The sequence below is a fragment of the Lates calcarifer genome, linkage group LG1 (assembly GCF_001640805.2).
Source record: "Lates calcarifer isolate ASB-BC8 linkage group LG1, TLL_Latcal_v3, whole genome shotgun sequence".
Lineage (NCBI taxonomy): Eukaryota > Metazoa > Chordata > Actinopteri > Centropomidae > Lates > Lates calcarifer.
This window is the reverse complement of record NC_066833.1, coordinates 24685352-24706321: the sequence shown is the minus strand read 5'-3', so window position 1 is coordinate 24706321 and position 20970 is coordinate 24685352. Positions and strand designations below refer to the sequence as shown.

At 38.1% G+C, this 20970-nt stretch overlaps 1 protein-coding gene across 1 annotated transcript in view; it reads left to right on the top strand.

The window, feature by feature from the left end:
* LOC108897188 (tensin-1-like) overlaps positions 1-20970 on the top strand; it is a 157484-nt gene that overhangs the window by 49654 nt on the left and 86860 nt on the right. The window contains 1 exon segment of the mRNA XM_018696672.2: positions 12541-12578. Within this exon segment, the coding sequence (XP_018552188.1) occupies positions 12541-12578 (38 nt within the window).

Genomic DNA, 20970 nt, shown 5'->3' with positions numbered 1-20970 from the left:
CTTGCTAAAGCAGCTGTTCTTGTGGTGGATTTATGTCAATCAGCTTTAAGAGTAACTGAAGCACCTATTATTAGAGTGATGTTAAGGTATTCTTTAAGGTCAGAAATCTGTCAATCCGTTGTTTATTAAAAGATGACAATCTGCTCAGGCTCTCTGCCACTTACTGATGTGGTTGGTAACAGGTGGTCAACCTAAAAGAATTAATTTGTGTGAATGTCAGCAAGGGGCCTTTTGTGGCCGATAATGATGAAGTTCTTGCACACCAGAAAGTCTTATTTAACACGTGTGTAGGATCAAACTATCCTGACTATCCTAATTGTGACCAGATTCCATTCTTTGAATGTAATGAGGATATGTTGTTAATTTATGTATTTGGCTAATCATAATATGTTCACACTAAGGTCAATAAAATGTTCACAGACAGTATATTCTGGTTTGCCATCAAAATATTTGATCTTGTACCTCAGTATCCATTTGTAGTGACTAAAAAAATTACAACTCATAGCACTTATTTAAGCTTAGAGAAAGATCGTGGTCTGCGCCCCACTGTGGGAATCTGCAGTAACTGCTTTGACCTGCTGAGACAATAAAGGCAATATCTGTTACAACATCCATTAGTGGTTTGAATGTGGAGTCATCCAAGGTTACCTAGGGTCATCTTTGTGTCAGTGTTTAGTCAGTCAAGTGACAGAGGAAGGCAGAAGAAGCCACGGAAAGGCTAAAGGTTAACAGCATCTCAATTTCCTTAATGGTGTTTACAGAGGAGGCAGCATGGTTTGTTGCTGAGTGATTTGCATGGTATAACTGATGCAATAATATACAGTAAGATAGAATACAGATAGAAACATATTTTTTTTTTATCTCAATTATTTATAGTTTTAAGTATTCTTGTTGCTTGCTGTGACAACATGTCTGCAGGGCTTGTTCCTAAATAAATAATAGTTTAGCTTCATCAGGGTCCCGCGTGTCAAGTATGTTGTGCTTCTATCGTTTTTTTTTTTTTTTTTTTTTTTTTTTTTGTAGCCAACACAGATGCCAGTTGAGTGTGACTAAAGTATAATGTGAAACAGCACACAACTGCAGGAAGGAAACTGAGACTCAATAATAGACTTTAATGTGGTCACCATTTTCTGAGCTTTCTCAAAGAAGTAAACCTTTCCCTTAAAACAAAGTGAGTTTAAAAAAAAAAAAAAAGAAGTATATATGATCCCGGGCTGTTCAGCACATCATGTTGTAGTGGAAATGCCTGCTTTCAGATAGATAACGTCAAATGAAACCATGAGGAAATGGCTGGATGTTTGGTTTGGCACACTGAGGGGGTGGGGTGGGGGGTTGCTGCTGCGGGCACTCAGCTTGTAGCTTCCCAAACATGACACAGGATGAGTTTAGTTGTTGGGAGAGCACGGCTTAGAAAAATGTTTTCTGCACACTGGTATCTTTTTGGTCTCTAAAGACTGAGATTGCTATTTTGTGTGCAGGCCCATACTGGTCAAGATGGTTCCCTCTGCTCTTGCCACATACTAAATACTGTATTTTTGGCAAATGTTTTATTAGCCTTATTTATCCAAGGTTAGTATTTTGCAAGAGCAAAATGCTTCACATCTATACAGTTACATGTTCGCACTTAAAAGTTGCGCAGTTCAACCTCAGTACAACCTAGTGTGGGGGCCTGTGGGGGATCTGAGTGGCTGGAAGTTAATGCATGTTCTTTTATTTCCCCACAATATTTGTTAGACCCTTAAATATCCAACACAATATGAAGTCAGTATCAGTATGCTTCTAACTGATTGCCTTGGTAAAGGAGCTTATGAGTGAAATGTTTTACCTTTATTGCACTGTTGGAGCAACTCGGCCAACAGCAGGACTGTGGTTGCACTGGTCTATACCAGGTGTCACTGTAGAGCAGGGTGTTGCTGTAAAAGATCGCAACACATTAATGCCTCTCCTGGATTAAGAGAGGCATATAAATGAAAAGTGCAACTGACAAACAGCATTTACCCTCAATTTTACTTTGTGATCTAACTACTGAGTCCAGATGTTGTTTGACATGTATAACATGTACTGTATATCATTACATCTTGGATTGGCCTCTTTGTTTCATATGCCAAGTGTTATCTTCATAAGGAGAGTGTTTGTCCTTTAGATTAGGTAGTGTGAATTAGACTAATTCTTCTATGCAGGCTTTATCCCAGTAAACATATCGAAAGCAATCTACTAGAACCATGGAAAATAAATCTTACTCTGTCACACTTGCAAAATCAGAACATGAAAAATAATCACTGCATTTCTTACATACCGTTTCGTACACAACAAAAGGGTTTTTTAGATTTTGAAATGAAAATGTTGTCTTTACTTCGGTACTGTTTCCACAAAATGCATGGCCTACTGCTGTCACTGTTCTGGATACATAATGTTCTGTTGAGTGTGCAGACAGTCACTTAAATGTTCTCATAAAATGACACAGAACAGCACCTGGGACCATCACCTGTAAGAACTGATTTATAGGGGAAATAAATCTTCATAACAAGACTGCATTTTACTCTATTATGATTTAAGCTCTATTTTAGCTCTGCAGACCTCTCTTTCCCTTAGTCATATATGGGTCTGGTCATGTGTATGAACAAATGGTGTTTGTGTGTGTGGTTGAGACAGATTTATGAGAGACAAGACAAAGTGAACTGTAGACTCCTGCTCAGACAGTAGACGTAAACATACTTCTTTTTTTCTCTGTCTCTTTCTTTATCCCTGTCTTATGATCCACTAAATTCACATTTTTCCAAAAGTAGAAGCATTCATAAGGGTGAATAGATGGTATTGTATAAAATAGTGGTATTGCAGTTTAGTATAGTACTTGGGTTTTAAAATACAGTTATATGATTACCTCTGTGGTTCTGGAGGAGCTCTGTATGTCATCAGGGTTAACTTAGTTTGAGTTTGAAGATACAGATTTATTGGAGGCTGTGTTACAAACTGGGGCAGGGTGTTTGAAACATTGATGTTTACTAGGCAGGAATGGTCTAATAAAAGATGTTATAAGTTGTAAATTGCATCATGGGAAGCATATGATCCGGTGTTTTTGAAGCTTTACATATACTAGGGATTGAAAGTCACGATATCTCGGCCTCCACTACATCAGTTTTGACCATTCTGTTTTTTTTCTTGTTTTCTTTCACACATGCCCCAACTTTATTGAATTGCAGTAAATACTAAATTGCTCGACTACCCGTTTAAATAAATACTTTTATAATTTTGGAAATAGGCTTATTTAAGATTCCAGTAACCTGTTAGTGTGTAGCAAAAACACAGAACAGTGAAATCTGGCCAGACTCTGTCTGAATTTAACAAAATATATCTTCCAGCACCTTTAAATCTCATTAGTAGATGGTGGGCAGATTTTGTTATGTTTGGACAGTGTCAGGGTAGCTGTTTCCCCGTTTCCAGTTTTTGTGCAAAGCTAAGCTAATGGGCTGCTGGCTGTAACATCAAATTAAATTCTCTGATCTCTGCATCTAATTCTCTAATTCACATCTAAAAATTTTGACATTTATTTTTATTTATGACCTGACTGCTGGAGCTACTAGGAGAATAATAATGTTTTTTTTTTTTTTTTTTTTTATCCAAAACAATCCCTAAACTTATATATGAAACACTGAAATACTATGAACATAACACATCTTCCTGATGCATCAATAATTCAACACTTAGAAAGGAACTGTTGGTCTGAATGAAGTCTTACAGGATCCAGCTGCTCCCTCAGTCATACATTACTTCCCTTCTGCTCTTCTTGTTTACTAACATTCTCCAGTCACATGGTCTCATAATGACACAAGCACTTGGACTTCCTCTCTCTTTAAAGGTTGCCAGGATACAAGGTGTTAGTTACTTTGACAATAGCGTGTTGACGCAGGTCAGGACCACAGTTTTCCAGTCAAAAAAAAAAAAAAAAAAAAAAAAAAAACTCCCTCTGTGGTAGGGTATTTTTGGAGAATAGACCCTGAGGGCAGGAACTGACTTTTCTATTCATTCACTGTAGTGCAGTTCAGGTAATGGATGGTTTGTGTTCAGTAGCAGGTCCAAAAAGTTGTTGTGCCCCTCAAAATAAAACTCTTTGGCCAAAGACACTGAAACATTTGATATAGTTTATGAAGTCCTTATATTTTTGTTTAGAAATGTGCTGACCTTTGTCCCCTAAACTGACAGAAAACACAATTATTTTGATATCAGTTTTCATCTCCCTCTCACAACTGCTGCATTTAGCTTTTGTACAAAACCTTTCTAGCTTGAAGAAAACACCTTTAAACAAATGTCATTTGAACAGTTTTTCTACAAAGAGTGTATTTCCCCTGTTTTGCCCTCGTCCACCATTCCACTGTAAACACAGATCTTCAAGGTCTGGCTGGAGACATGTTACAATAGCAGGTGTGTATGTCAGTGATGGAGAGTAAAGGTTATCACAACTCTGTTTTTGGTGGTTGAGCTCATCCAGCTGGTATGCAGCAAATGCCAGTGAGGGTTAAAACACACAAACACGCACAATTGGCTGCATGTAGAGCTTTTATATCATGGACTAATTCTTAGTTGGGAAAATGTGTGTTACTACAATATATGAATCAGGCACTGTAACACTGGAGTCAGTCTGTGTGGTTTGCAGCCAAGTTCATACACGTACACACAGAGTCGTAGATATTAACTTAATCGCCATGACTGTATGTCTCTTTTATTTCCATTCCTTGCATTGGCAGAAGTCATTAGCCTAATGAGTGGAGGAGATGACCATTGGGTTTTCTGTGCATAATGGGTAGTGACTGTCTCCTAGTATAATATTATTACTGCAAATGACTAAACTGACTAGACAATGACTTTCCATGAGGACACAGACTCACTTCACACTTAACTTTTCTTATTATGTCATATTTTTCCATTCAAAATTTTGATTTGCTACTCTAAATTTTCCATATTTTTATCTTGTCTCTGGCATTTCCTCATTACAAATTGATGAGATTTATGACAGTGTTTCCTCAATTCCTGTTTCTATTGAGTTCTTAATTTATATCAGTCATTTAGTGCTTTGTGCACGAATGGAAAGGGGATTTATTGTTTTTATTGTGTAAAGTACTTTGTGTTGCATTGGTTCGTATGAAAAGTGCTATACAAATAAAGTCTGATTGATTAGTTAATTGACTATGCTGTCAGAGTGATATTAAAACATCTTAACATCCCAATTAGATTAAACCATAATATAACTTAATTTATAGTGAAACTGAAACTTTGTTAAGAGTTGACAACAAATATAGTCAGCACAGTTTCCGCAACAGAAGCCCCACAGCAGAAAATGCAGCTAGGGAGCCACTTGTTGGATGAGCTGAAACATTACAACTGACCTATAGTTGAACCGCATAAAGACCAGGTCTGTTCAAATAAATTGCATTTGTTGTACAGCTCATCATTCTTCAGGGCATATTTAGGCTTCCATACTTAGAGGCCATTGTTGCTGTTCTGTTTTGTTAGTGTTGGTTTGTTTTTATTTATTGGTTAATGTTTTCACATATTGGAAACACATTGTGAAACATCCCCCCATTGTTTTAGAGAAATAACGCATGATATTATAGTTAAGATGATGATTCATTAAATCAAGAAAAGATATTTATGGAAACCTTTTTAAGCAAAATTTTGTTTATTTAAAAACATATAAGGTGCAAAACAACAAATTATTTATTTGTAATTATTTAATTTCAACAGAATTCATGATAGTACTAATATTAGAATTGATTGGAAATTAAATCTGTGTTTTCTAATTCATTATTATTTTATTTTAATCAGTACAGCAGTTTAAACAGTACAGTGAATATTCACTTAATTGCTGACAATATTTTCATAACTAACTCTATCAGCTCTGTAGTTTTTGAAATGAAGTAATTTCTTGGAGTTTTAAGTTAATTCTTGACCTTGGCACATGTTCTATATATATAATGTGCTTTCTAAACACATTCACACACACATCAGAGGCAATTTGGGGTTCAGTATCTTGCCCAAGGATACTTCGGCATGCAGACTGGAGGAGCCGGGAATCAAACCACCAACCTTCTGATTGGTGGGTGACTGCTCTACCTCCTGAGCCACAGCCACCACAAGTAGATTTGAACAGCTACAGCTCAATGATAACTTTGGCAAAGTCCATCCATGGATGAAGTTTGGGTGAAATGAGTGAAAGACCTTGTGGTGAGATTGTTGTATGAAACATCCAGCAATTCAACTAAACAATTAGGAAATATCTGATGCATCCTAGTAGTTTCAATTCCAACCACCAGATGGCAGCAGAGGCCCATATTTCTAATGGTAACTCCTGCCCATCTGTACAAACTACATCTGCTGCTGACTTCCAGAGTAAATTTCCAGAATTTTCAGTAGAAAAGCCAGTCCTGAACTTGTGCAGATTGTTTAATCCACATTTGTCATGCTTTTTGTTATATTTACATTACTTTCTGTGTTTTTGGTAGCTACTGATTGTATCAGGGGAAACAGCTGTTTCAACCTAACAAAGTCTGACTAATACTTGCAGTGACATGAAAACAGACAGAAAGGTAAACAAACAGAAGTTGTGTTTGGTCAGGATGAAGCAAACAAATGGCAGATCTGAGTACACAAATGATTCCATGGGAACTCTCACTCAGGATTTATCCTGCACTCCTGCGCTGTTGTCGGGAATCTCCCATGTTAAGAAAGCCTTAGCAGCTGGATAAAGGTGGGGCTTTATCCGCAGAAACCCAACACTGGCAGGGATTTTAGCTGGGGAAAATGTGTGGGCTAAATGATGACACCCCTGTATGAGTCAAATGATGGATAGTGATTACTGAGTGTAAATAATTACTAAGATTAATACCTCATAGAAACTGCAGAGTGCACAGCAAGACACAACTGAGTGTTAGACCTAGTGTGCAGGCTCATGAAACATAAAATGTTTTGTCAGCTGTTAAGAGGAGAAGTTAAGTCATGAAAGAAAATCAGCTGTTTACCGCCACTTCGCTGCAAGAGCTGAGTAGGGTTGCTACTTCCAGAGTCTTTTGCATGACTTGAAAGCTGACTTGGCACTGTACCTTCAAAACACAAGCTATCTATCCACCAGCTCTGTGGTTGTTGTTGGTGTTAATAGCCCTACAAGGATATGAAACTGTTTTGTCTACTTTCTGCAATAGTTCCTGCCTGCCTGAAAAAAAACATCAACAAATGTTAAACTGACAGGTAGCTGGAGGTTGATTCTGTTTTAAATGCAGTACATGGATAAGTTTACCAAGCCAGTGCACATGCAGAACCATGCACTCATATCAAGTTAAATCCTAAGTTTAAATCCTAATAACTTCTTTTTCTCCTTGGCCCTAAGTTTTAATAACCTTGGTGTCATCTATTAAAGATGGACTGTGATTGAAATGGACAAACATGCAAAATGCAAGCTAAAATTCACAGAAACACTCACTTCAAACTCAACATACCAGCTTGTGGAGACATGTTACGTAACATCTGGGTTGTTTACAATCTATGGAGATTAAAGGATAAGACTGCCTATATTTCATAATTTTATTATTGTCAACAAATCAATGAAAAGACCGAAACCAAGTAGGGTGGTCCGTTTCTTAATACCGCTAATGTGCCTACCCTTTATCCGAAGCCCGTTGGCTCCTTCCGAAGATGTGAACTTTTAAGAATAGGTCACAAATATAAAATTTTGTTCTTAAAAACAGCAAAATATTGTAGTTAAATAACTGAGTGCCATAGTTTTTAGCGAACATTACTCAAACAGTTGGAAATTGTGCATTACTTGAGGACTATTTTCAGCTGCAGATAAGCCACTGAGTATTTACAGCAGCAGGGTGGGGTATGTGAGATTGTCTCAAAATAAACTACAATGCCATTGTTTGCTGAAGAATTACTTGTGACTTTTGTTCACAGTAAACATCATAGTAAGAGGTACCAAAAAAATGTAATTTATATGTAGGCAAGGACTTTTTAAAACAAAACTAATTTAAAATGATAAAAAAATGCTAATTGATTTTGGCCTATAATTGTTTCTGAGTCTAACTGTATTCAGTTCCTATGATATCAAACATTAGGTAATGTGTATGACGTACTATATATGTCAGTACGCTGTATGTACACGTGTTGGTGCTCACGTGTTTGTAACTGTGAACGCGAGGCAGAAAAAAGAGAGAGAGAACAGGGATATGGAGAGAGTGAGAGTTAGGGGAGGGGTGGGGGGGTTGAGAGGAAATTCTCCAGCCCTGCCCTCTGATTGTGTTCAGTGCTGAAAGGGGGTCCAGCCCAGCCCTGTGGGAGTATGCACTCATTCCAAGGGACCGCGGGAAGGAAATCGCCCAGCTTTAGTCCCCCCCCCCCAACAACTCTATCATTTTTTCCCCTCCGATGTTGTATTGCATACCACAGACCCGGAGTCAGATAGCAACTACTGTTCCACACTCCTCATCATCTCCTCATTCTGACCAACTCCCATCCCTGCTGTCCTTTCATTTTCTTAATGATTGATATGAGCAGTTGTTGCATCCCTGCTGTTATTCATCCTTCCCATCAACCTTTTTTTTCTCCAATACCTTCTCCTCTGACATCTTTTCTCTCCTCATCCCCTTGGCCCCCCTTTTCCTCCTTCACTCCACCAGGAACATTTCTGTTTATTCTCCAGAGCTCCAACTTCCTAACAAGGTAAAGCCTAACCCGAGCTCTCTGGGCTTGCTGCTTTCACACCCAATATGGAAGTCCTGCTTCTTCCCATGTGGCTCAGGAGTAGTGTTTACTGGGGACTCACGTGCTGGAAACGGCACTGGACATTGTACTGATGGATAGGCACATGGCTTTAATGCTTATCAAGCAAACAGCCATGAATGTTTGAATTTCATATCTATGAGAACATTCCCTGCAACTTATGTCACAGCTTACAGTTACTCTCCAGTGGTGGAAGAAGTATTTAGATGCTCTACTTAAGTAAAATTAGTAATACAACAGTGCATGCCAGTGGACCCTGGCAGTGTTATATTATTATTTACTGTGTGACTGACTTGTTACTACTGATGAATTTAAATATAAGCAGCATTTAAATGTTCTAGCTGGTTATACTGTGCTTTCTCTTGATTGATTTTGTGTACCTCTCAGGGCAGGGCAACTTACCCAGTTATCATTCTTAGTGCATAGTGTTTGCCAAAATAATGTATTTCCTAATTTACACTTGACCACTGGTTTAATCACCTGTGGCAACTGGAAACACACATGTGTGCAGACCCTTTGTAAAGTAACTAATAACTATAGCTAATGCATAAATGTAGTTAAAAAAAGAAAGAAATGTAGTTAAGTAGATAGATAGACTCCAGTAAAGTAAAAGTACTTCAAAATTGTACTTAAGTACAGTACTTAAGTAAATGTAATTACTTTTATCCAAATTGCTGTACTGTTGCATTCTCATTCACCCATTCCCACACATCAATGGCAGCGCGCTACAATGTAAGGCCATGTACACCTGACCATTTCCAGCAGCAATTTTTCCACTATTTTGTGACATTTTGTAGATTAAAAGATTTAATATTCTTCTGCCAATCAAACAAAAAATAATGATTTGATATAAAGCAATTGCTTGTTGAAGCTCTAAATGAAAGTTAGCTTGTCTCTCTATGGGTTGAGAAAACTCATTTGTTCTTTGGATATTCAACAGCTGATCAGAAATGTAATATGCTGTTCTAGACTTAGAACATTATGTGCTCTATCATTTTTGTCTCAGCTTGGAGCGAAATCTCTGCCCCAAACTCTGTTCAGTTTGAGCATGGGAACTCTTTGTGGAAGAGATGGAAATGTGTATCTCGGTAGGATTTCACAGTGCCACCCACAATCGAAGGCCTCTAATTAAGAAGTCATACTGACTTTCAAATGTTACCCCCCAAATGTAGTCCTGCGAGTGCTTAAATAGAAACTAAATGCACCATGATGTAATTACACATTTGGCTCAAAAAAGGAAGCTTCTCGCTTTTACTCTGTTTCAGCATACTGTATGCACTCCTTGTCTACCAGTCATGGAGAAGAAGTTAATCCATGTTTTGTCTTAGATACATCCGACAGTGAACATTATATTTTTTGTACACCAAATGTAAGTTGTGGTATCAATAATGAAGAGTTTCATTAATAACATGTTGTTTACCTAAGAACCAGTCTCCACAAAATGACTAAATGATTCTGGTGTCCCTGAATAGAGGAACAGAAAAATCAATCTCTGCTGGATAAGATTCAAGGCTTTGTAGTGTTCACCCGTGGCCACTCTTAACACTTAACCTTTGACCTGAACCCTAAGGGCTGTTAAAGGTTTTTAAAAAGCTACAAAGTTAGAAAGAAGCAAATGACAATGATCAGACAGCAATAGGAAAGGACCATAGGTACCACATTTAAAATGTGAAGAACAATTACAAACAAAGTCTATGACAAACTGTAAACTAGTCTAGAATGATTTAGTTAACCCAATGAGTCAAGTCAGCCTAATGTCTGGGAGCCTTGGACATATCTGATCTCTCTTTCTTTTAATCTATGATAAGATTAACATTAAATTCTTAGAATTGGTAGCAAACATGTTTGTTTGTGGATTTGGCATGCTAACACTGTCAGTAGCTGGTGCTCCTCACCTGTTTTTGAGTTCTGATTCAGGCTGTCCTTTCACTGAAACATGTTGCACAAAGCAGTTGGCCAAAGTAACTCAAACACAAATGCCCAAGTCTCCTTTTTATATTACATTTAAATATTACCTCAGTGAAAACAATTGGGGAATAAATGTTAATTTTAAAGGTGTGTTTCTTTGCCCCAAAAAGCCAAAGCACAACTGAAGTGTTTTGTGATGTTAGCAGTAAGCGAGCTAGTAAATGATCCACAGACTGTGTGTGTAGCAGTCTGTGTGTTTGTGTTTATGTTGGCTTCTGAATGAACTCAAGAATGTTTTTCACCAATTATGAAGTATTTTCAACATGTATGTGTTTTCACATAGAATCATTCTGCCCTGAGTGAATCTACGTGTGATTAGGTTTTACAGTTGACTTTTCATGCAACTGCACTGCCTCTAAAATTAGCTTTGCATTCTGTCTGAACACAGTGATGCTCAATACTAAATGTAAAGCTGGATTATCACTGGATTGAGAGGGTGGATCTTTGGATAAAACACGCTAAAACATGGTTTTAAGAACAAAGGGACAGAACAGAACAGAGATTATTATAGGGTTCCTAAAATATTTGACTGACAACACACAGCAATATAGGCATGATCTCCATTCTCACACAATGTGAGGACTGGCCACCATCCCGGCTTCATATCAGTGATTTAACAACTAATCACAATGAATATTACACTCGCTTTGAAAAATGTGGCTTGCGACAGGAAAAATAACTCATTACATAAGGTGTAGTGTGCTCCAGTAAAAGCATGCAGTCTTCTCTTTATTTGGAAAGGCTGTGCCTCGGCAGACGGAGCTGTGTTTTCATTCTCTGTCCTATGAGGGGATCTGACATTTTATGAGCTGACAGCCCAGGTGCTCTCCCCTATTGACCCTTATTTGTATACCCATGGGAGTCAACAGAGAGGGCTTGGGTAGAAGGAAGACTTTAAAAAATGTGTTGAATATTTTTAGTTGCTAAACAACTTCTTTAATCTTATAAGACTAAATTTTCTCGATTTTCTAAACTCTAACCCACATTGCTCCCATCTAACTGGAAACTCAAGGCTGTTGTGTTTTTAGCCATTCTAGCATCAATGCTTGTCAGTCCAGACTGAAATGTCCTCAGAAATACTCGATGTAATACCTTGAACTTCTGCCATTCATTTTCTCCAGTGGATGAACTGTAAGAATTTTGGTGGCCCGTTAGACTTTTCATATCGCACCATGATCAGATCCCAATTCCAGTTTGGTTTGTGATCAAATACCAGCTAAAGTCATGCCATTGCCTTTAACTGACAAATGTTAGCATGCCAGTATACTTAACTAAGATGGTGAACATGTAAACATGTAAAACATGAGCATGTTAGCCTTGTGAGCATTGTGAGCATGTTATCATGCTTACATTAAAGCATTACCATTTAGCATTTTAGCCTCAGAGAGTTAGCATGGCTGTATGCTCTTGTTTTCAGTCTTGTGTAAATGCAGGTTGAAATTTGGGATACAGATTTAAAAAACAACATTATTGCTGGAGATAAAAATGTCTTCAGTGGTCTTCAGTGGTCAAACTGTAAGTTTTTTTTTCTAAAAATCAGGGAATTATATTGCTTATTGTCTAGACGTTTGTTAAGGTAATACTGGGCAGTATTAGCCCGCTAACAGAAGATGATATTTAACTTGGACCACAGAACAAACACTGTGGAATTTGAATGAAACTGTTGCTTTTCTTACCTCCCTTACAGCTACTCAGTGTCATGATTCAAAGTGGACCACATTGTTTGGATTTCCCCTCAGTGTTTTGAGAGATTTTTATGAACTATAAAGTTAATTTCATTTTTTCTTCTTCTGTTTTCTCTAGTGTGCCGAATAGCTTGCCACAAGAAATGTGAAGTCAAGGTAAGAGTCATAATATTTTGTCAAGATGTCATGCTATGTTGTGGGGACCTAAATCTGTTTACACAGTCATATTATGGGGACTTCCTTATGGGTACAAAAGCAAGTCAGTATAATGTAAATCATTAACATTAAAGGTGAGGGTGTATTTTAAGGCTAGGTTAGGTTAAGGTTAGGTTAAGGGTTAGGCAGGTAGTAATTATAATAAAAGTTAGAGTAAATCTCCAGGGGATGAAGTAAAGTCAACGTAATGTCCCCTGAAATCACGGAGACACAAATGTGCATATGAATGTGTGTGTGTGTGCGTGTGTGTGAGTGTGTGAGTGTATATACATGCAGATGTTGGGGTAGATAGTTTTGGGAGTTTATGTTCTGCAAAAAATCTTAAGAATGTCTAAACAAGTGCTCTGTACCAGAATGTGTTTAGATTGGATGAACTCTTGCTTCTTGGAGATCACCCCTGTGTCTAAAAATAAAAGACCTCTGGATGGAGCCGTCGCTTGATTCATCTTGTTTTGGAAAGGCAAAGAGCACATAGAAGAAAATGGGAGGGAAAGCACAGTGGAGTTGAAGTTCCTGCAGGGTTTTGTGCATGTGGGGTTTACTGTAGATTTGCACAATGGGTATGTGAACACACACATATTCAAACCTATATACACACAACGTTCATCTGGTATCAATTATTGAAATAGGTGCTACTTGCCAGCTTTGCCCACTCCCTCTTTTACTCACAGGAAATGCCAGGGGTGCACTCTAAATAGGAGGTGTGGGCTTTGGCTAGCCATGTAAGACAGGCCTCCAGTGGAAAGTTATCAAACAAAATGGCTGAAATGATAAGCCTTGATCTTGCGTTATCCACCCCTTGCATCACTTCGCATAATTTAAATGACTAAAAGTGCCAATAGATTTAAGTTATTTACAAAACAAAACAAAACAAAAAAAAAAGTTTTCAGTGGTATGCATGCAAACTTTTATTTTCCCAGGTGTTTATATTTCTGTCTGAGATTTTTGTCTTAATTTCAATACAATACCGGTGAATGCCATTTTGTTTGTGGTGCACACAGCCTCAAAAAATACATTTCCAGGTTTCAACAGCGACATAACTTCCCAGAAACAACGTCCCCATTATCCTGGACAATGCATAGAAATAGGGACTGTTTCTTAGAAGGTATTTTGAAAAAATTCACCATGAGCTCTGTGGATTATCCAGAAAAATAGAGATACTGTCTCTGAAAAGGTATGTCAGTGCTGAATTCTTCACTCAAAATTTTCAGTATTGTGAAAATGTTCAAAATGTTTCTATTTGACGCAATGGGCCTCATGCAAAAACTACACCTATGAACAGATTTGAATGATTCAGTTGAGCAATTTAAGTGCATTTCTGGCATTCACCAATGTTCTTGTTCTTATGATTTTTTTCTTGGTATGAGTGAAATTTACCAGTGGTCCAGATCTGTCGTACAAGTAATTTACAGATAGGCTGCCTTTCTTCACAGGGGCAAAAGTCGTTGAATCATAATTCTTTAAGCTGAATTTAGTATAAAGGAGTTTACATATGATACTGAAAATAATAACTAAGATTAAGTGTATAACTAAGACAAATTTAATGCCAAAAGTAATATTGTGGTCAAAATATTATCATCATCGACATCATCATCATCATGGCATGCCAGTTTATTAAGAGGTTTTTTAGATTTTGTGATTTATAGTTATACATTACAGTAGTTGCAAGGAAAATTCTTATTCCTACAGCTGACTCAGGCTCTTAAGGCAGGTTGCTGTGCAGTATCATGGACTATTACATCTAACAGTGTAACATCACCTATTGTAGCCTACAGTATGATCTTGTTTGCTATCTTTGTCACGCCTCCCATATTAGTAATCAACAGCTTTGCTTCAGAAAAATGTTAGTGTTAGTGTTATTTAACTTATGTTAATATTTCCTCTTTTTTTCTGTCCTATTTGCTTAGGGCTTATTCAGACTAATGTAGCCAAATCATAGGGTGCAAAATGTCTTTTTTCCTTCTGTTTTCACCACAACCCATTATGTTATTTATGTTATTGTATTGAAGGTCATAGAATGATGAATGAAAGCGTGAGCTACATGTTTGTTGATATCATTTGAATTTCAGGAAGCCAGAGATCAAATCTATAGGAGGCAATGTTAAAGGAGCCCAGAACATACTCCCAGTCTCTTCATATGCAAAAATGAAACTTCACAAATCTCCAAAAATCTCAGCAGCATTTCCCTTTCTAAACATTTCAACTGAAAATGTCATCTCTTTGGCAGGAAGCAATTTGCCATCAAGCCTGAGATGAAAAACAAGGGAGTGACCGTGTCTGGGTCAAGCATTATCACTACTAGCACACAGTCAGGCTCACGAGACAGATGGGTGCATTTTTTTTTTTTTTAGAATATATCATTTATCTTGAAAACAAGATTAAGATCTTTTCCTTGGACTGTCAGTCATGTACAGTAAGGGCTTTGCTCAGGAATCTAAACTCTTGATAATAACTCTAAGCTGGTACAGTTTTCCAAAGTACACACTACAGTTATAAATCTCTTTCTGTGGACACGACCAATATGTGGCCCATATTTAGCCTTGCAACTGCAAACAAATGGTCAGACTTGTGTGTGAAACCAACCCTTAGGTGTGTTTACTCACAACTGGATGTGGAAAATGCTTTAAATCTTGTCAGTAAAATTTCACTTCTGGGTGATGACAGGAAGCAGCCTGAGAGGGTGTATTAGCTTACCTTGGAAGGTAAGACAAGTAATTTCAAAGTAAATTTTCCCACATCCTTGTACATTTGTACTGCATATACAGCACCTTTCCATTCCTATTTTCCTGACTCTGTCAAATCTTTGTCCTTTGCTCAAACTCCCTTCTAAAAATGACAGAGGCAGGATGTCTGGGATTTTCCCGCTGAACTGCTGTGAAAGCATTAAGGAAAGGTAAAACCTCAGACTACTTAAGAGCTTATGCTCTGCTCACGCTAATTTCAATCATACAGTGTAATAGCAGCCATGGTAGAAGCTCCCAGTCTGCACCTACCATCCAGAAATGCAAACTCAGTAGATTTGGGCAACAGCACCCTGTGCAGTAAAACAGTTTCCCTGTGCACTGGGAATATAATATGCTTCTCTGTGGCCTTTATATCAGAAATACTAACATCTCTCTCTTAATGGATAAAATCAATTGCATGCATTTGCCGTCTTGTTTTTTAAAAATATTTTTTAATTTACTGGTGTTGCACTGCAGAATAAATATTCCCTATTTTGGACTAATGTGGATTGCACTTAAAGTCAGTAGCAAGTTTAGGTGCTGAGTAGAACCTATTGGATTACAGTGATCCTTCGTTGCCTGTCAAGTGTGTTTTGAGAAGGAAACTACAATGTTCCACCACTGATGAGTAAAGAGGTCTGAGAAAGCAAAGTGGAAGAATGTGTACACACTCTTACTCCACTAATTTTTCATTTTTGCTCCAAAGTGATGAAGCACTTGTTTTCATTTTTCCCAGCTTCAGAGTTCCCAGAATGAGTGAAAAATCATGTTTCTTTGTCCTGGCTGGCTTCCACTGTGATTTTTTTTTTTTTGTTATTTCAGATTTGTTATTTGTGACCCCTTTTCACTGAAAAACAACATGTCTCAGTTAGAGATTTATTGTTGCAGCTTGCTGATGGATATGTCCTCATTTATGCCAAGTGTACAGCTGTAAATTACTCCTTTCTATTGCTGCATGTGGTACCAGTCTTAATAACACTGGTTCTCAAGTTGTCTCTGAATATTTTCCTGCTCGACAAATGAGTGCTATTGAAACATTTTTAAGGACAAATTAGTAGATTAAAATTAGGAATTCATACAGGAGATTGTTTTTAAGAAAATGTTTCAGTTGAATTGCAGCACACAGCCTCTTTTCCATTAATGTAGGACACCAATCCATTTCTTCCAGAATTACAATATTACAGTAATTTGTTTGCATTGAAAATAAATGCATAAATTTACTCCCTTCCCAGAAGTTTCCAGGTAAAACTACATACTGTTGAGTAGCTACTGTCTCCCAACATTTTTAACATTTCTGAGCAATCACCTGGAGATATAAAGTCCTTGGTAAGAATAAGGCAGACCATCCATATTGTATTATTTATTACCCTCAAGTAGTTGACACATCCAAACACCTGTATCCACACATGTGAGGTACGTCTTTGAGCAAGAACATCAGGTTTGCAGCTGTCCTTCCACTGAACACAGCATGGATTTATAACAGTGAAAGGTTACAGTAGCTGTCTGGTGGCCACCACTAGCTTCACATACAAAGCCAGGCAGAGTCATTACAGATACCAAGCCTGAGCCCACTGAATCCCTACCAGCTCTGAGGATTCTGTTGTTGACCCTGACCTTTGACCTCTCTGCAGGGCTTCACGTAAAGGTTTCTACTATTTTTTTAGTCATTTGCTGACTACTTTTGAAATTATTTGTTTATTCTTTTCAGTCTATAACCATAATCACAGTCTATAACTTAAGTCTTAAGATTCTATTTAGTGATTTGATAATCTAAAGCCAAAAAAGTAGCAAATCCTCACATTGAGAAGCTGGAACTGGAGAATGTTTGGCATTTTTAACTATGTTAAGGCATGCCAAGGATGGTAATGTTGGTCCCCCACTTTGGTCCAGTCTGAAATATAGATATCAGTACAGCACTTAAGCTACTTTGGATAGCTTGTAGCTTTCACAATTTAATATACAGTTGGACTGAGCAGAAATGCCCCAGGTAGTTTTTCTTCTGTCCTCAAACTTCATTCTGTCTCATACATGGATACAACATCATTTGGTCTGATTAACCACATCCTCTGTCCTAGTGACTTAGATACAACACATTGCCATGGGGCTAATTTATTGTACAGACATTAATTGAGCACTAGCTAGACTTTTTCATGATAATATAGATATTATAGGGCTCTAGTTTTGGTACTGGTGAGACCAGACATTTCTGTTTTTGCTGACAAGATTGAATATCTGCTGTGAAGTTGTTAGGCTTGTTCTCTACAGTGATTCCTGTTGAATGCTGATGCAACTCTGCTCAAGCTAAGTTCATTTTCAGTTTATTTCTCAAGCCTTTGTAAGACTAATTGACATTTACTTGACTTAAATGCTTAACAAAACCAATGTATGTTTTAAAGTATCACTCCACTCTTCAGAAAGTGCTGCAGACTTTTTATGTGCAGCTTTTAGCCATGCTAGGACTCAGATATAATAACAGAGCTAACTCCCCCATAAATAATTCACACCAAAGAATGAAGTAGGTTAGCCATTAATAGAGGGATGCAACACTGTGTTCTTTCAATGTAAGCACAAGAGGCATTACATAACCCCAAGTGAAGTTTCAAAGATGTGTGGTATTGAATCCCAGAAACAGCATTAACAACTTCCTTCCTATTCCATGTGGCCCTGCAGAGAGTGAGAAATGGGAATTACAGAAGGACAGGGAGTAGGAGGGGGTGGTGGTGGTGGTGGGGTGGTGGGGTGGGGGACTCCTGCTAAGAAAACAAACAAAAAGCCAGGTCAAAGTCATATTACTGTGAAAGACACGAGTGAGGGAACAAGTGAGGGCAAACACGAAATGGATGGGGTGGGGTCATAATCAAAATGTTCCCTTGGATCTTTGCCATGGTATTTGTATGTACTGTACTTCCAAGTAAGCAGCTCCAAGTCTGATCAAATACAGAGCCAGCCAACAGCTATGAAGCTAATTGAATTAGCAGTCACAGGACAGAACACATGCTCGCTACTCTGCCCCCCTCCTTATGACAGCAAACGTTTGCAGGAACATGACAACAACTCAAGCACGGGGTAAATCATATGGCCTCTTTAGTTGAGGGCTCTTACTTAATCAGAAATTATTTCTGTTTTTCGTTCCATCAGGATTTTCAATACGTCATGTCATGAGGATAAGAATAAGTATTTGCAGTTGAATATGTTGGATCTGTAGAGATATGTTGAGCTGTTGCAGAAGACTAAGACATCTTTAAAGCTGCATTAAATGCTTTTTTGCCACTTGGGGGCAGTGGAACAAGTTGTAAACACAACACTTTCATATTATCACCTCATAAAATTGTTATGGCTAACATGTTAGCAAACTTTTGCCTGTTTACACATCCAGCAAACACAGCAAATTAGCATTGGAGTCATGATTCAGGCCACCTGGGCTTGATGGCAGCAGTGAGACTGAACCAAAACAGTCAAGTTGTGTGGCTGTAAAATCAAAACAGTGAGCTGAAAGATGCTAAAATGCTACTGTAGAACTGAAAGGAATTATAGAGTCCGGTGATAATGCTCTGTGGGTTTGTTGATAGCGACATCTTTCATCTTCAGTTATTGACATATAAATATTGTTTGGTGCAGCTTTAACTTGATCTGTGAACTTCATGAAAACCAAAAACAATCTGGCACCTCTCCTTGTTCCTGTGCGTGAGCAAATAGCTTACGCAAGGAGCAATGGCTTATGGCCATGTATTTAGTAACTGCATGGTAGCGACATGTGCATAGATACAACAGAGACAACAAACAGGAACGCCCAGCCTTTAACATGATGGAGTAATCAAGAGTTGCTGGAAAGAATGTCAACAATAGGCCAAGTGTATGTGGGAGACAGTGATGGAAGAAATAAGTGAAGAGGCGGGACTTTGTAGAACATACAGCTGCATAAATTACATGACATTTAAGTTCAGTGCCCTACAAAACTTATTGCTAAGCTTCCCTGATCACTACAACAGCTGTTGGAGAAATGCCTGTCTGGAGGACACCTCCTCATTTAATAGTGGAAGGAGATTGGAGACTTTTTTGTTTTGTTTTCTTCAAACTTTTCCCTTGATTCAAAGTGACTGCTTTTGCGACCCATGCCTGCTTTCACTGTGTTTGAGCTCCTGCTGCCTAATCATGACCATCCCATAGAAAAATACATGTTAAATATGGTCTGTACGGTGCATGGGCGTTGGTGAAATGTGCTGCTGGGCGCTGGGGGACAGCGATCTGCTCAGACTCTGCTGTTACTTGGGAAAGCCTGAGTCAGACTCATGAAACTGGATCTCACCCAGACTGGACCTCTCTCTCTCTTTCTCTCTCTTTGTGTCCCTCCCTTTTATGCTTTCTTATTCACTATTTATCCTTGATTTTAACCATTTGTTAACTGTCTGTGTGTCACTTTGTCTTAAGACTCCTTGTTCTTCCTCCCTCTGTCCTCATCACTTTCTTACTCTGTCATTCACCCAAAGCATAGAACTATAGATCCCTTGATTTCTTCTTCTTTGCTTATCAGTCAGCTTTTCTGGAGGAGCCACCGTGTTTTTCCAGTTTTAAAAGTCACATTGAAGTAGAGTGACAACACATGGGTGTGTCATGTCCATGTCCAGTCATGCAAAAGAAGAATTTGTGCTGTCTGAAAGAGAGACCTGCTTACAATTTAGTGATGTAATGTACTTGAAAACATATCTTGAAATCATGTCAAGCTAACACTAGTAATCCATGGCCTTACTAGATCAACATAACATAACATAATAAAAAACTGTAACATGGCAGTCTGATGGTTGTCTCTAACAATATTAGGGTGATTACAGACAGCAGTCACAGGGTCATAATAATAATGAAAGCCAGGACATGGGAAACAGACCAGACTAAGAGAAGTATATTAGCCTTAATTTCAGACAGATAACTTTCCCACGCTTTAGAATCTTTAACATACAGAGATGTAACTGTCGGTATGCATAATTACATTGAAGTGAGTACAGTTACTTATACCCTCATGGACAAACACAGACACCAAGGAACGAGGGGAATTCCCACTTCCCACGCTGAAGGCTGGTCCCTACGTTAAACGTGTGCGTCTCACATAAACAACCATGTTGTTTTGTTATCATAAACCATATGTTGCATCTCTGGCAGTCCTCCCTTCCGTCTTTGCCCTTGTCATTAATAGTGAATTAAGTAACGCTTACTGAGCCCACATCTGGTGAACACAGCTACAGCTAAAGGTGTTGCTTTTATAACTACCTTCCATGTAATTACTTAAGAGCAACATCAAAGACAGTGGCCATTCTTTCCATGTTGAGGCATAATAGTTAATGTGCTACAAATTTGTACCAAACATTCTTCAGTAATGTCCCTTTGTCTGCTACTGGATAATAGCTGATGAGGTTGTGGAAACAAATTAAAATGCCACAGTGCTTACTGTTAGTTTGTGAGAACTACTGCGGTTTCAGGATTCCAGGTGAGATTAAAGCCAGTCCTCCTGAACTGATCAAATCAATATATTCATATTAACAATGGATGACACTACTATCAAGAATGTGAAAGGTGTTGTTTGCAGTGACCAATGCACAGAGAATCAGCTCTAGTGG